We start from the raw sequence: 12,913 nt of genomic DNA, 5'->3' as shown, positions 1-12,913 counted from the left end.
ATAGGGGGCAGATTTATCAAGTGTCGAATTTCGAAGTTGAAAATACTTCGAAATTCGACCATCAAATTTAAATACTTCTAATTCGAATATTGAATTCAAAGTTTTTTCAACAAATTTGGCAATCCTGCGATCGAATAGAAATCGTTCGATCGAATGATTAAAACCTTCAATTTCAGCGATCCTTCAAATCGATTGAAGGATTTTTATTCAATGTGTAAAGACTTGGAAAAAGTTTGTAGAAGGTCCGCATAGGCTAACATAGCACTTCGGCAGGTTTAATTTGGCGAACTATTGAAGTTGAAGATTTTTTAAAGAGACAGTACTTCGATTATCGAATATTCTAACTATTTTTACTTCGAATCGAAGTCGAAGTAAATTCGAAGCCGTAGTATCCAATTCGATGGTCGAAGTATCCAAAAAATTACTTTGAATTTCGAATTTTTTTACTTCGAAAATTCCCTCGATTTCACTTCGACCCTTGATGTATCTGCCCCTAGGAGTTCGAACAAGATAAATGAACATATTGTTCTCTATGATTTTTTGTTTAAGGAAAATAAAAGGAAAATAATCCCAACATAGATACAGATAGTAGTTACTCTTTAATGAATGGTTATGTGTAGTCAATGTTCAACTACACTTTTGCTTGTACAGCCATAATAATAACAGCGCTATATATTTTTCTTTTACATTTATTTTATTACAGAAGAACTGCAGGGGGGGTTAGTGAAAATCATAAATCATATGACAGCACTGGAGTTAAGTGGGGGATCTGTAAGTGGAGTTACAAACACCGGAATTTCAAACTAAAGGAGGTTCAAACTAGGTCAAAAGTTTGTTCTAAACCCTCATTTTTTATATATTTATTTTCATTTTTTCCTGTTTTGATCTGTAACTGGGATAATGAGTGCTAGCAAGATTGAAGGTCTAACTCAGTGCACAGTCTGCCATATGTATGCAGATTTGGAACAAGAGATCCAAAATGCTTACCTCTGTGGTGGTTGTGAGCAAATTGCCACTTTGGAGGCTCACGTTAGAGCACTAGAGCAACAAATTGCAACATTGCGGTCGATTGACAATCTTGAAAGGAGTCTTTTGCTCACTGAGCAGGACCTAGCGGGGTCAGATAGTTTGGGGGGAACAGAACAGCAGCAGGATATTGAGGCAGCTAGCTGGGTGACAGTTAGAAAATCTAAGGTGGGCAAAAGGAAAATGGAGGCTGATCCAGAGATTATACATCGCAACAAATTTGCCAGATTGTGTGAAGATGATGGGAGTATGAATTCTGGATTGGCAATTCTAGATGGGGCTGATCTCTCTAACAGCCGGGAGACCAGTTTCTCTAGTAGTGGTGGGGAGGAGAGTAGAGTCAGGCCTAAGCAGATTGTGGTTGTAGGGGACTCAATTATTAGGAAAGTGGATAGGGTAATTTGTCGTCCGGATCGCTATAACCGAACAGTTTGCTGTCTACCTGGTGCTAGGGTTCGGCATGTGGTTGATCGGATAGACAAATTATTGGGTGGGGCTGGGCATGACCCAGCTGTCTTAGTGCATATCGGTACTAATGACAAAATAAATGGTAGATGGAAGACCTTAAAGAATGATTTCAGGGATCTAGGCTCTAAGATCAAGGAAAGGTCTTCCAATGTCATCTTTTCTGAAATTTTGCCTGTGCCACGTGCAAGTTTAGGAAAACAGCGGGAGTTTAGGGAGCTAAATGCGTGGCTCAAGTCTTGGTGCAGGAAGGAAGGGTTGGGTTCCTAGAACACTGGGCTGATTTTTCGTTGGGGTACAACCTATACAGTCGTGACGGTTTGCACCTCAATGGAAGGGGGTCCGCGGTGCTAGGGGAAAGAATGGCTAAGAGGTTGGAGGAGTGTTTAAACTAGGCAAGAGGGGGGTGGGTGAGATAAAGAATTATGGGGAAGCTAGGGTAGACGGGGCAGTGGGGTTAGTAAGGGGTCATGGGGAGGAGTAAGGGGGCATACAGTTTACCAGCTAAGAAGGTCCCTCTGTTACAAGGAAAACAGAATAATACTAACTTAACGTATAATTCTTCACTAAGTAATGCAAATTTCAAAAGTAAAAGTAGTAACCTCCGCTGTATGCTGGCAAATGCACGGAGTTTGTCAGGTAAAATGGGAGACCTGGAATTAATTGCATGCTCTAAAAATTATGATATAATTGGTATCACTGAGACCTGGGGGCAAATTCACTAAGATGCGAAGTTGCGCCATGCGCAACTTCGCCGCACTTCGCCAGGCGTAGTTTCGCCAGGGCTCCGCAAATTCACTAAAATCCGAAGTTGCGCACAGGGGTAGCGTATGGTTGCGGAGTTGCGCTAGCGTTGATTCGCTATATATAGCGAAGTTACGCTAGCGAAGGCTAATTTGCAAACGGCGCAAAATTCAAATTTCAATGGAGGAACACGTATCTGCACTACAAATGCCTAGAAAACCTTCAAATCAGCAAATAAAAATTTTATTTCGCCCTACACATGTGCCCACTGTCTAGGTAAGTTGCCATGAGTCAGGAAATGTAGGGGGGAGGAAGGGGAGCCCCAAAAAATTTTCAATCTTTTTCAGCCTATCAGCCATCATGTAGAAAACACGCCAGCGTTTTTTGGGACTTAGAAAAAAAATTGACTTTTTTTTAAACAATCCCTATCTACTCTATTGTCTGAGGGGGCGAAGGAAGTCTAGCGTAAAAGGTAGCGTTCAGTACACTGTGCAAGTTAGTGAATTTGCTTAGTTTCGTCACTAGCGAAACTTCGCCTGGCGTAAGGGTGCGAAGTAACACTAGCGAAACTACGCCAGCGTTCGTTAGTGAATTTGCGCAGTAGCGAAAATGCCAAACGCTAGCGAATTAACGCTAGCATTCGGCGCTTCGCGGCTTAGTGAATTTGCCCCCTGGTGGAATGAAACATGTGACTGGATTGTGAATTTAAATGGTTACACCCTTTTTAGGAGGGACAGAGGGATTAAAAAGGGTGGAGGAGTGTGTTTGTATGTAAAGCCTGAATTAAAGCCATGCGCTAAAGAAATAACAATAGCTGGCACTGGTGAGGGTGTAGAATCACTCTGGGTAGAGATTTTGACTGGGCAAAAGGTAACAAAAAGAATTATCATTGGTGTATGCTATAAACCACCTTGTATAAGTGTCGAGTATGAAGCCCAGCTACTCTTGCAGATACAAGCGGCTTCACAGCTGGGTCAAGTTGTTGCTATGGGTGACTTCAATTATCCAGACATTGACTGGGGTAATGGGGTTGCTAAGACAGAAAAAGCTAGTAGGTTTGTAAATATGCTGAATGACAACTTTTTATTCCAGCTCGTTCAAGAACCTACTAGGAATAACTCTCTTTTGGACCTTGTAATAACTAACAATACTGAACTCATCTCTAACATTTGTGTGGGGGAGCATTTAGGGAATAGTGATCATAACATGGTCTCCTTTGAGATTCTGTTGCAGAAGCAATTCTATAAGGGAGTAACTAAAACACTAAATTTCAGACGTGCAAACTTTGACAGTATAAGGGCATCTCTGCAACATATTAAGTGGGAAATGCTTTTCTCAGGGTTAAACACAGAACAAAAATGGTAAGTCTTTAAAATGCTGCTTAATAAATATACCTGTCAGTATATTCCACTTGTAAGCAAGGAACGTCGTTGCAAAGCAAAACCTTTTTGGTTCAATAGAATCGTTGGTGTTGAGGTGGGTAAGAAAAGACGTGCTTTTAAGGCTTTCAAGTTAGCTGGTACAGCCGAAAGATTTATAATGTACAAGGAGGCCAATAAATCATGTAAAGAAGCTATAAGGCAAGCTAAAATTGCTATAGAAAAGGATATTGCAGCAAGCAGTAAAAAAAATCCAAAATTATTTTTTAAATATGTTAATAGTAAAAAAATGAAGCAGGAAGGGGTGGTACCCTTACTATCAGAGGGGGGTCAGCTGGTTGATGAAAACAAAATAAAAGCGCAGATTCTGAACTCATATTTTTCATCTGTCTACACAAATGAGGAATCAGTAAGTGAAGGTTTCCTTCTTAACAGTCCCAATTCTAGTAATACAACTAATGATGCATGATTCACACATGAAGAAATTCAAAAGAGACTAGAACATGTTAAGATTAACAAAGGTCCAGGGCCAGATGGTATTCATCCCAGGGTAATTAGCGAGCTTAGCTCTGTGATTGCCAAACCTCTTTACTTAATTTTTCAGGATTCATTGAGATCTGGCATAGTGCCGAGAGACTGGCGAATTGCTAATGTGGTGCCTCTATTCAAAAAAGAATCCCGTTCTCAGCCTCAAAACTATAGGCCAGTTAGTCTGACGTCAGTGGTAGGAAAGCTTTTCGAAGGGTTAATAAAGGATAAGATACTGGACTTCATAGCAAATCATAATACTATGAGTTTGTGCCAGCATGGTTTTATGCGTAATCTTGCCAGACTAACTTAATTTCTTTTTATGAGAATGTAAATAGAGACCTCGATTCTGGGATGGCAGTGGATGTGATTTACTTAGACTTTGCTAAAGCATTTGATACAGTGCCACACAAAAGGTTACTGGTTAAATTAAGGAATGTTGGCCTGGAACATAGTATTTGTACCTGGATAGAGAACTGGCTAAAAGATAGACTACAAAGAGTGGTGGTAAATGGAACATTTTCTAATTGAACCAGTGTTGTTAGTGGAGTACCGCAGGGCTCTGTACTAGGTCCTTTGCTTTTCAACTTGTTTATTAATGACCTGGAGGTGGGCATTGAAAGTACTGTTTCTATTTTTGCAGATGATACTAAATTGTGCAGAACTATAGGTTCCATGCAGGATGCTGCCACTTTGCAGAGTGATTTGTCTAAACTGGAAAACTGGGCAGAAAACTGGAAAATGAGGTTCAATGTTGATAAATGCAAGGTTATGCACTTTGGCAAAAATAATATAAATGCAAGTTATACACTAAATGGCAGTGTGTTGGGAGTTTTCTTAAATGAGAAGGATCTAGGGGTCTTTGTAGATAACACGTTGTCTAACTCTGGGCAGTGTCATTCTGTGGCTACTAAAGCAAATAAAGTTCTGTCTTGCATAAAAAAGGGCATTAACTCAAGGGATGAAAACATAATTATGCGGCCTCTTTATAGGTCCCTGGTAAGGCCTCATCTGGAGTATGCAGTGCAGTTTTGGACTCCAGTCCTTAAGAGGGATATAAATGAGCTGGAGAGAGTGCAGAGACTAAGTGCAACTAAATTGGTTAGAGGGATGGAAGACTTAAATTATGAGGGTAGACTGTCAAGGTTGGGGTTGTTTTCTCTGGAAAAAAGCGCTTGCGTGGGGACATGATTACACTTTACAAGTACATTAGAGGACATTATAGACAAATGGCAGGGGACCTTTTTACCCATAAAGTGGATCACCGTACCAGAGGCCACCCCTTTAGACTAGAAGAAAAGAACTTTCATTTGAAGCAACGTAGGGGTTCTTCACAGTCAGGACAGTGAGGTTGTGGAATGCACTGCCGGGTGATGTTGTGATGGCTGATTCAGTTAATGCCTTTAAGAATGGCTTGGATGATTTTTTGGACAGACATAATATCAAAGGCTATTGTGATACTAAGCTCTATAGTTAGTATAGGTATGGGTATATAGAATTTAATTAAAAGTAGAGAGGGGTGTATGTATGGATGCTGGGTTTTCATTTGGAGGGGTTGAACTTGATGGACTTTGTCTTTTTTCAACCCAATTTAACTATGTAACTATGTAACTATGTAACTGGAGCTAGAATCTTCCAAATGTGTTTTAACTACGAAGCCTTGAATGATAATTGATATCTATGACTTTAGTTTACTTACAGCGATTGATCGTGTAAATCCAATAACCCCATGTTTTGAAGCCGAGTAAACTGGTTGATAGGCAGCAGGTGTAAGACCTAATAAAATAAATAATAAAAAGGTATAAGTATCTTGGCAAGACATTCATTTAATCACAGTGATACATTTAACATGTTTTGGATTGCTATGGTGTACAATAAATTGCTGGCAACAACAGTACATTTTTTAACCAATGGGGACTGACCTTAACCTAAACCCAAATGAAGACTGAGGTGGACTGTGTCTATGTACACATAGATATTTATATATTTATATATATAAGCTGCCATATGGCACACCTCAGCTGTTGGATTCTTTACCGATTATTATATTATTTATAATTATAAAATGAGTGTTTTTGCTTTCATTTATTTTGTGGTCTTACTGATGCTAAACACAGATATATACAATAATGAACAGAAAAGCAGGTCTTTTCTTTTTGAAAACATTAAAGTTGTCGTATGCTAGTTACTGTGAGGATGAAATCACTCAGCTCATGTAAAAGCAATTAGCTTGCATTCAGAAAAATACAAACCCATTATAAAGAAGTATAGCCCATAGTGGAGATAAGATGTCGTTTTCCAAGATATAGCATTCTGAAAGGAAGGAAAGGCTATTCGGTTGAAAATTGCTTTGAGGGGCCCTCGGTAGGAAGTGTTGTTTTTAACTGATAAGACATAGCTCATTCTAGCAATACTCAAAAGATCTGAAGGTTGTGGCTTTCCAGAGGCCTCTAGCATACATAAGATATGGTGCTTAAAGGAACAGTAACACCAGTCTATTTAAACATAATGTTCTGTTTTTTGTACTTGTATGTAAACATAAATAGTGTGTTTCAGATGCATTAATGTAAGTTATAGAAACCAGCACATCTACAGCTGCCAAAAATATATTGTAGGGGCAGTTAAATATTTACAAAACAATTGTACATTCAGTATATAAGAATTCACAGGGGTTCAATGATATTTATTCCTAACATTATACAAAACTAAACAGCAAAGTCATTATATTCAAGCGTTCGATCAATATATAGGCTGGTCATTTTACCAGTTATTGCTTGGTAAAAGAGTACAGGGGGTTTATGATTAGCAGTTCATTTTCTGCATTGGAATAATTGTATTATTTTGTAATTGCTTGAATCCTTTCTCCTCAATGTGAAATACAGTGGGGAGCAAGAATGCTAAAAAAAAGGTGATAGTGATCAGGGCAAACAGTACCATTCCTTATATCAGAATGAGTTTCAGCTTCTTCATACAAGCTCAACATATTCTGAACAAATGGCACAAATATATATTGTAATTAAAATGCCATTTCTGTCAGGAAACTGTTCCTGCTAGGAAAGCTTTGATAAATGGACAGAATGTTTAACTGTTGGGAATCCATCAGAATTCCCCAGTTTGATATTTGATAAGGCAGTCCCTTCTAATTATAAATCATATACTCATAAACTAAAAATGGACAATGAACTATACATCTCCTACATCAATTAACATGACTATGTAAAGCTTATGCTGTCACATCTAGGACATCCGATTAGTGATGGGCGAATAAATTCACCAGGTGCAAATTTTCGGCAAATTTCCACATTTCACCGACAGCGAATAAATTCACAAAACTGCGGCGAAAATTCGACAGCGAAAAATCTGCTGCGTCAAAGAATAGTCGCGCGCATAAAATTGTCATGCGGCAAAATTATTCTGACGCCCATTGACTTGTCCATTTGGACAAAATAGGTGCGCGTATAAAAATCATTGCAGGCACCGAAATTGATGCGCATCAAAATTATTTTGACACCCTCGTTTCGAGAATTTTGCAGTAAATTTGTGAATTTTTTGTCAAAATGCGACAAATTCGTCCATCACATAATGCTCAGGAATGTTGACTGTAATAGTTTCTTTTAGTTTTTGTTGATTTTTTTTTTAGTTCCCATGACCCATTGGTGGCAGTCTTCTTATGTATATTTGCATGGCTGGATCTTTAGGGACTATTGTCTTTTTAATATTATTGCATCACAGTTTCTTTAATTAGGAGCTTTGTTATATTTATTTTGTAGGTATACTTTTGGACTTATGGTTCACTGAAATGTTATATACTCAATGGAACTGGTAGTTGTAAAGTCATCTGTGATTGGACCAGCTTCTACATTAGTAACAAATACTGACTGCAGTGTCTCATGCCAGTGGCTATAACAGTAGTAAATTATTATGTGCAGAGACCAGTGTGCTTCAGTAACAGTATATAAATGTGTTTCAGATCAATCTTTAATTCTAAATTTGGGCAAAGTATCTACTAGATATATCATCATTAATGAGCATAATTAATCAATAATTCAGAAATATGGATTTTCAAAGAGCCTATGATTACAGATATGAACTAAGATGGGGTTTGGATACATCATTGTTCATAATTTGCCACAGAGCTACGGTCAGCTTTATATGTGCTATTAAATTCAAGGAACATAGTGTTCATAAAATACAGTCATTCAATGTGAGGCAACAATGGAAGTCTTATTTGTTGAGTGTTTATAGCCAACAAACTGGACCAAGCTTATCTGGAATGAAGTCAGATCAAAAACAAAACAGCAAACTATGGACCATGACCAAAACAAATTTGCGTCAATGCTTGTAAATAAAAGATAAGAATATGAATTGGCTTGATTAAGTGACAAGTGACTGAACTTTGTTTTAATGATAAAAAAAGTATTAATCTGACCCTGTGCCAGGGAATTGCAGGAGAAAACTGTAACCTACTCAAATATGCTTTTTTCCACACAGCTTACTCACTTCTCTGTTTTATAGAGTATAGATCTGGACCAGTGGTAAACTACGAATTGCCTTTCATTTCAAAATGGCTAGTTCTAAAAAACCCTGAAAATGCAGTACATGCTCAGACACTTTAGGTAGATTTGATGATCGCAATATTAGTTCCGGACATAAGCCATCATTTCTGAGGAACACACAATAGAGCATAGATCCCTTTCCAATACACAAATCAACTGCAGGCCATTTGGTCAATGGACTCAACTTAACGCTCAAATAACTTATGCATTTATGATATTTATGTTTTTCAATATATGGCTTCTGATTAAAGCTCTTCAGTTTATTAAAAAAAAACTGCTAATTTGAAATAAAACAAAGGCTTACTTATTTGGCTCATATTTTAATGCATCCATGTGGTTAAATTGGCCAAAGAACCATGTATAAAACTCTATTGTGATTGTACCTTGACATTTCCAATAAAAAAACAAGTTATATAAAATTGGCCAAAGTTTGCAGATTGCACCATTTCTTAAAGCTTTATATCAATAATAGCAATACATTCGGAAACACTCCAACTTCACCAAAAGCTTTTTCAAGCTTTATAAACATTTTCAACATTAACTGGAAGTAATGGAGTGCCTTAAATAGTAACATTTACTACCATGGGAGTTTCTAAACTTTATTTGCATTCAGTGTTTTAGATGACCAGTTTACTAATTTGTTTAGAATCCCCAAAAACAATTTTCAGAGATTATAACGTCATACATTATTTGGCATAAGTTCAATGTGTTTGTTAATAACATTATAGAGAGATAGCTGGGGAGATTTTCTTCCTTAGAAAATATCAAGGATCCAGGAAACCCCCTTAGACTTTAGAAACTGAATTTTAATTTGAAGCAGTGGAATGTCCTGCTGTGTGATGTTGTGATGGCTAATTCTATTAATGCCTTTAAGAGTGGCTTGGATGACTTCTTGAACAAGCATAATATTCAAGGTAGTATAGATATGTGTATGCCTAGTTTATGTATGCAATTGTATAGATAGGTCTATATATATGTACTTGGGTTCATTTGAAAGGGTTGAACTTGACGGACTTTGGTAATTTTGCGACCCAAATTAACCATGTAATTATGAATAAAATGCTTAGTTTCCCATCCCAGGGGTTCTTTGAAATCATTCAGCAAGAATGATATGGTTTTTGGAATTTCAAACAACATACCAGATATCAACACATAAACAAACTGCCTGCAGCACAGTCACATTGTCCTGTCTAGAACATCAACAGTGAAGAATATGTTTTCTTACCGGCCAGAGATGAAATGTTGATTATTACTCCACCATCACCCCCATTCTTTTTGCTCATAAGTTCTAAGCCAAGATAGGTTCCTCGAATAACTGAAGTCTACAAAATAAGATTCAGATCAATTAAATTGAGATACAAATACACAGAAAAATGCATTGGTTTCTCTTGGTACTTATAAGCACTTGGATAGAACTACAGAGGAGTCTCTAGCTAGTTTTGATACCACCATGAAAAACTGAAAAGCTCTAATAAATGCTGTAGACTGGATCTTTCCAGTGCTGGTCAACTTTTGTAATGAGCCCAGGTAATGTAATGAGGTGTCTGCTTGCCGGATAGTATCCTCTCTAGGCTCAACAAAATGCTTGGAAAACTATACAAAATTCTTATGTATCTTGGTTATCACTGGACAAATACAATAGACAATATTTAATAGGTGACTTAGTGGACCACATTGCTAAAAGACAAAAACACATTGATAAAAACAAGCAAGGATAGAGCAAACATACTGAATAGACAACAGATTTAAAAAAAAACTATGGGGCTGATCATTATTTTCTCATTTCTACATTACTTCATATTCATATTAAAAAACAATTTTAACCAATTTAAAAAATGCTCATAGAATTATCCAATGTTTGCTCGTTTAAGGGGCACTTTATGTATTGATGGAGTTCAGAGTTGCAGTCGATTAAATTCTGACAAAGTTACAAACTGATCTACTTTGATCAATATATCAATTCATTAGACATGTTTTTTGAGAAAAAATTTGAACTGCTGGGAGATAAATCCTGTACATTACCCCATCTGGCAGGAGAGGAGACTGATAACTAAAATAACAATGTTGATTGATTTTAAACCCCAGTATTTTACCTTTGAGAGAGTTGTGAAGAGACCCAACAAAGAGAGCTAAGGTGAATACAGTAGTATGTGTATCAGATGACTTAGAATATGTTGTTTAACAAGCAGGTATTGCAGGTCTTCCAGCTTGTCAGGAAATAATATAATATAATAAAGCAGGAAAATATCATAGTGTTAGGGACACTTCTAGAAAATCTAGTACGTCAAGATTACATGAAGTTGTTCATTTTCAGTGACAGTGGCATTTGCAGTTGTCCAACCCTGATCTAGAGTATGCAGCATTGGACCACTTGTCACATAGTATTGTTTAGCATGAATTAAAATAATGTTTCTGTCTTTGGTTAAGTTTGTGAATTTGAAATCCTCCATCAATATATAATCCAAAATAGTCCAATAATGACTCATGCCACACAACCGTTTTTGACTGTCAAGAACTCTATTCCATTATGTCAGTCATCATGGTTTGTAGGCATGAATATTTAATGGATATAGCAGTAATGTACATTTTAATTATAGGAAGTCATTTCCAATTACCTGTATATTCCCCAAGAAAATGATTAAGATCTAAGTATTACATGTTCCATTGCATTAAACTAAACATAAATACCAAATAATAATATTTTACAAACAATATTGCAGTTTAGAAAACATTTGTGTTCTTGTATTACAAACATTTTGGGAAAATATGTGACTTTCATCCTTACATACTGTAGTATGAAATGGAATGATAGAAGAAAGAAAAAAGCAACCATCAACAGCCCCATATCTTTCTTGCAATGGTTCCCAACTGTAGGGGTTATCGTCTAGAGATGTTTCTGGTAAGGAATTCTGAATGCCTGTTATAATAAAGATGCCGGTTTTCTTTCTTAGTACATACTGCTTTAAACTCAACTTCAATTATTGCTGTATGACTGATACAAATGTAACCTTTGTATAAGCTTGTAAACTCGAAACCGGCTAAATGTTGCACCTCAAAGCAATCAACTGCCTTCAGGCAACTATGTCATCTGCATAAAGCTAAGAAGTAATCACCAGCATGTTTATCTATAGTGGGGAAAGATTTCTACACTTATAATGCTCTTTAGATCATTGTTTTTTTAAAGTGCTTCTCTTGGGTGCCTACTGTATATGATGAGAGGACTCAGCCCAGGGACCCCCAAACTTTTTTAACCGTGAGCAACATTCAGAGTTGGGGAGCAACACAAGCACTAAAAAGTTTCTGGGGTGACAAGGACTGTAATTGGGTATTTGGTAGACCCCTATGTGGACTGGCAGCCTATGGGAGGCTCTTTTTGGCAGTACACCTGGTTTTTATGCAACCAAAACGTGCCTCAAGCCAGGAATTCAATAATAATCACCTGCTTTGAGGCCACTGGGAGCAACATCCAGGGGGATGGTGAGCAACATGTTGCTCAAGGGCTACTGGATGGGGACCACTAGCTCAGCCTAATGGCCAAACATAACAAGATTTGGTATGATAGCTTATTTACCAACCCAAAACATCTCCCATCATTACAAAACTTTGCAGAACATCACAACTAAACAACCAAACAACTAAGAATACATATTAGATCCCATCTCAAATCCATCATGATCACATCTAGTTACAATCAGATAGACCCCAAAACGTTACCCACTTAAATTGGTACTGTATATTGAACATAGTCAGTGGAATGGTATGCTAGAACTATAGCATTAATATTTATTTATTTACTTACTGACTTTGCTGAATAGCTAAACAAGTAAGACTCTCTTTGATTGAGGCAACAATCAGCTAATCATTACAGCATAGTCCATCCCCTGATGGCACACATCTCACTCCTGACATTACCCACCCTGCCCTGTGACATCACCACCCCCACCCCATGATGTCACTGTCCACTTCTCTGTCAGGAAATGCAGAAGCCAATATGTGGCAACCCTAGGCCAAAGTCCAACAATTTCAGGGATGACTTTGAGAAGCCTGAAATTCTCCACCAGAGCTTCAATTTGCTTTGTTGCACTTAGAGTCGTTTTCTGACATAGCAAACAATAGTCTATGGATTCATTTATTCATTTATGTGTTCTTTGGGTCAAATCCAATTTGACTGAACAGAAAGGAGGATGTAAGCTGCATGAAGGTGACCTAAGTTTT

At 37.4% G+C, this 12,913-nt stretch overlaps 1 protein-coding gene across 1 annotated transcript in view; it reads right to left on the bottom strand.

The window, feature by feature from the left end:
* The window catches only part of hpgd.L (15-hydroxyprostaglandin dehydrogenase L homeolog), a 39,332-nt gene that overhangs the window by 12,321 nt on the left and 14,098 nt on the right, over nucleotides 1–12,913 (bottom strand). The window contains 2 exon segments of the mRNA NM_001093507.1: nucleotides 5,842–5,918; nucleotides 9,924–10,020. Coding sequence (NP_001086976.1) covers nucleotides 5,842–5,918; nucleotides 9,924–10,020 — 174 coding nt within the window.

This window comes from Xenopus laevis, chromosome 1L (assembly GCF_017654675.1).
Source record: "Xenopus laevis strain J_2021 chromosome 1L, Xenopus_laevis_v10.1, whole genome shotgun sequence".
NCBI classification, from domain to species: domain Eukaryota; kingdom Metazoa; phylum Chordata; class Amphibia; order Anura; family Pipidae; genus Xenopus; species Xenopus laevis.
This window is presented reverse-complemented; position numbering and strand designations above follow the sequence as displayed.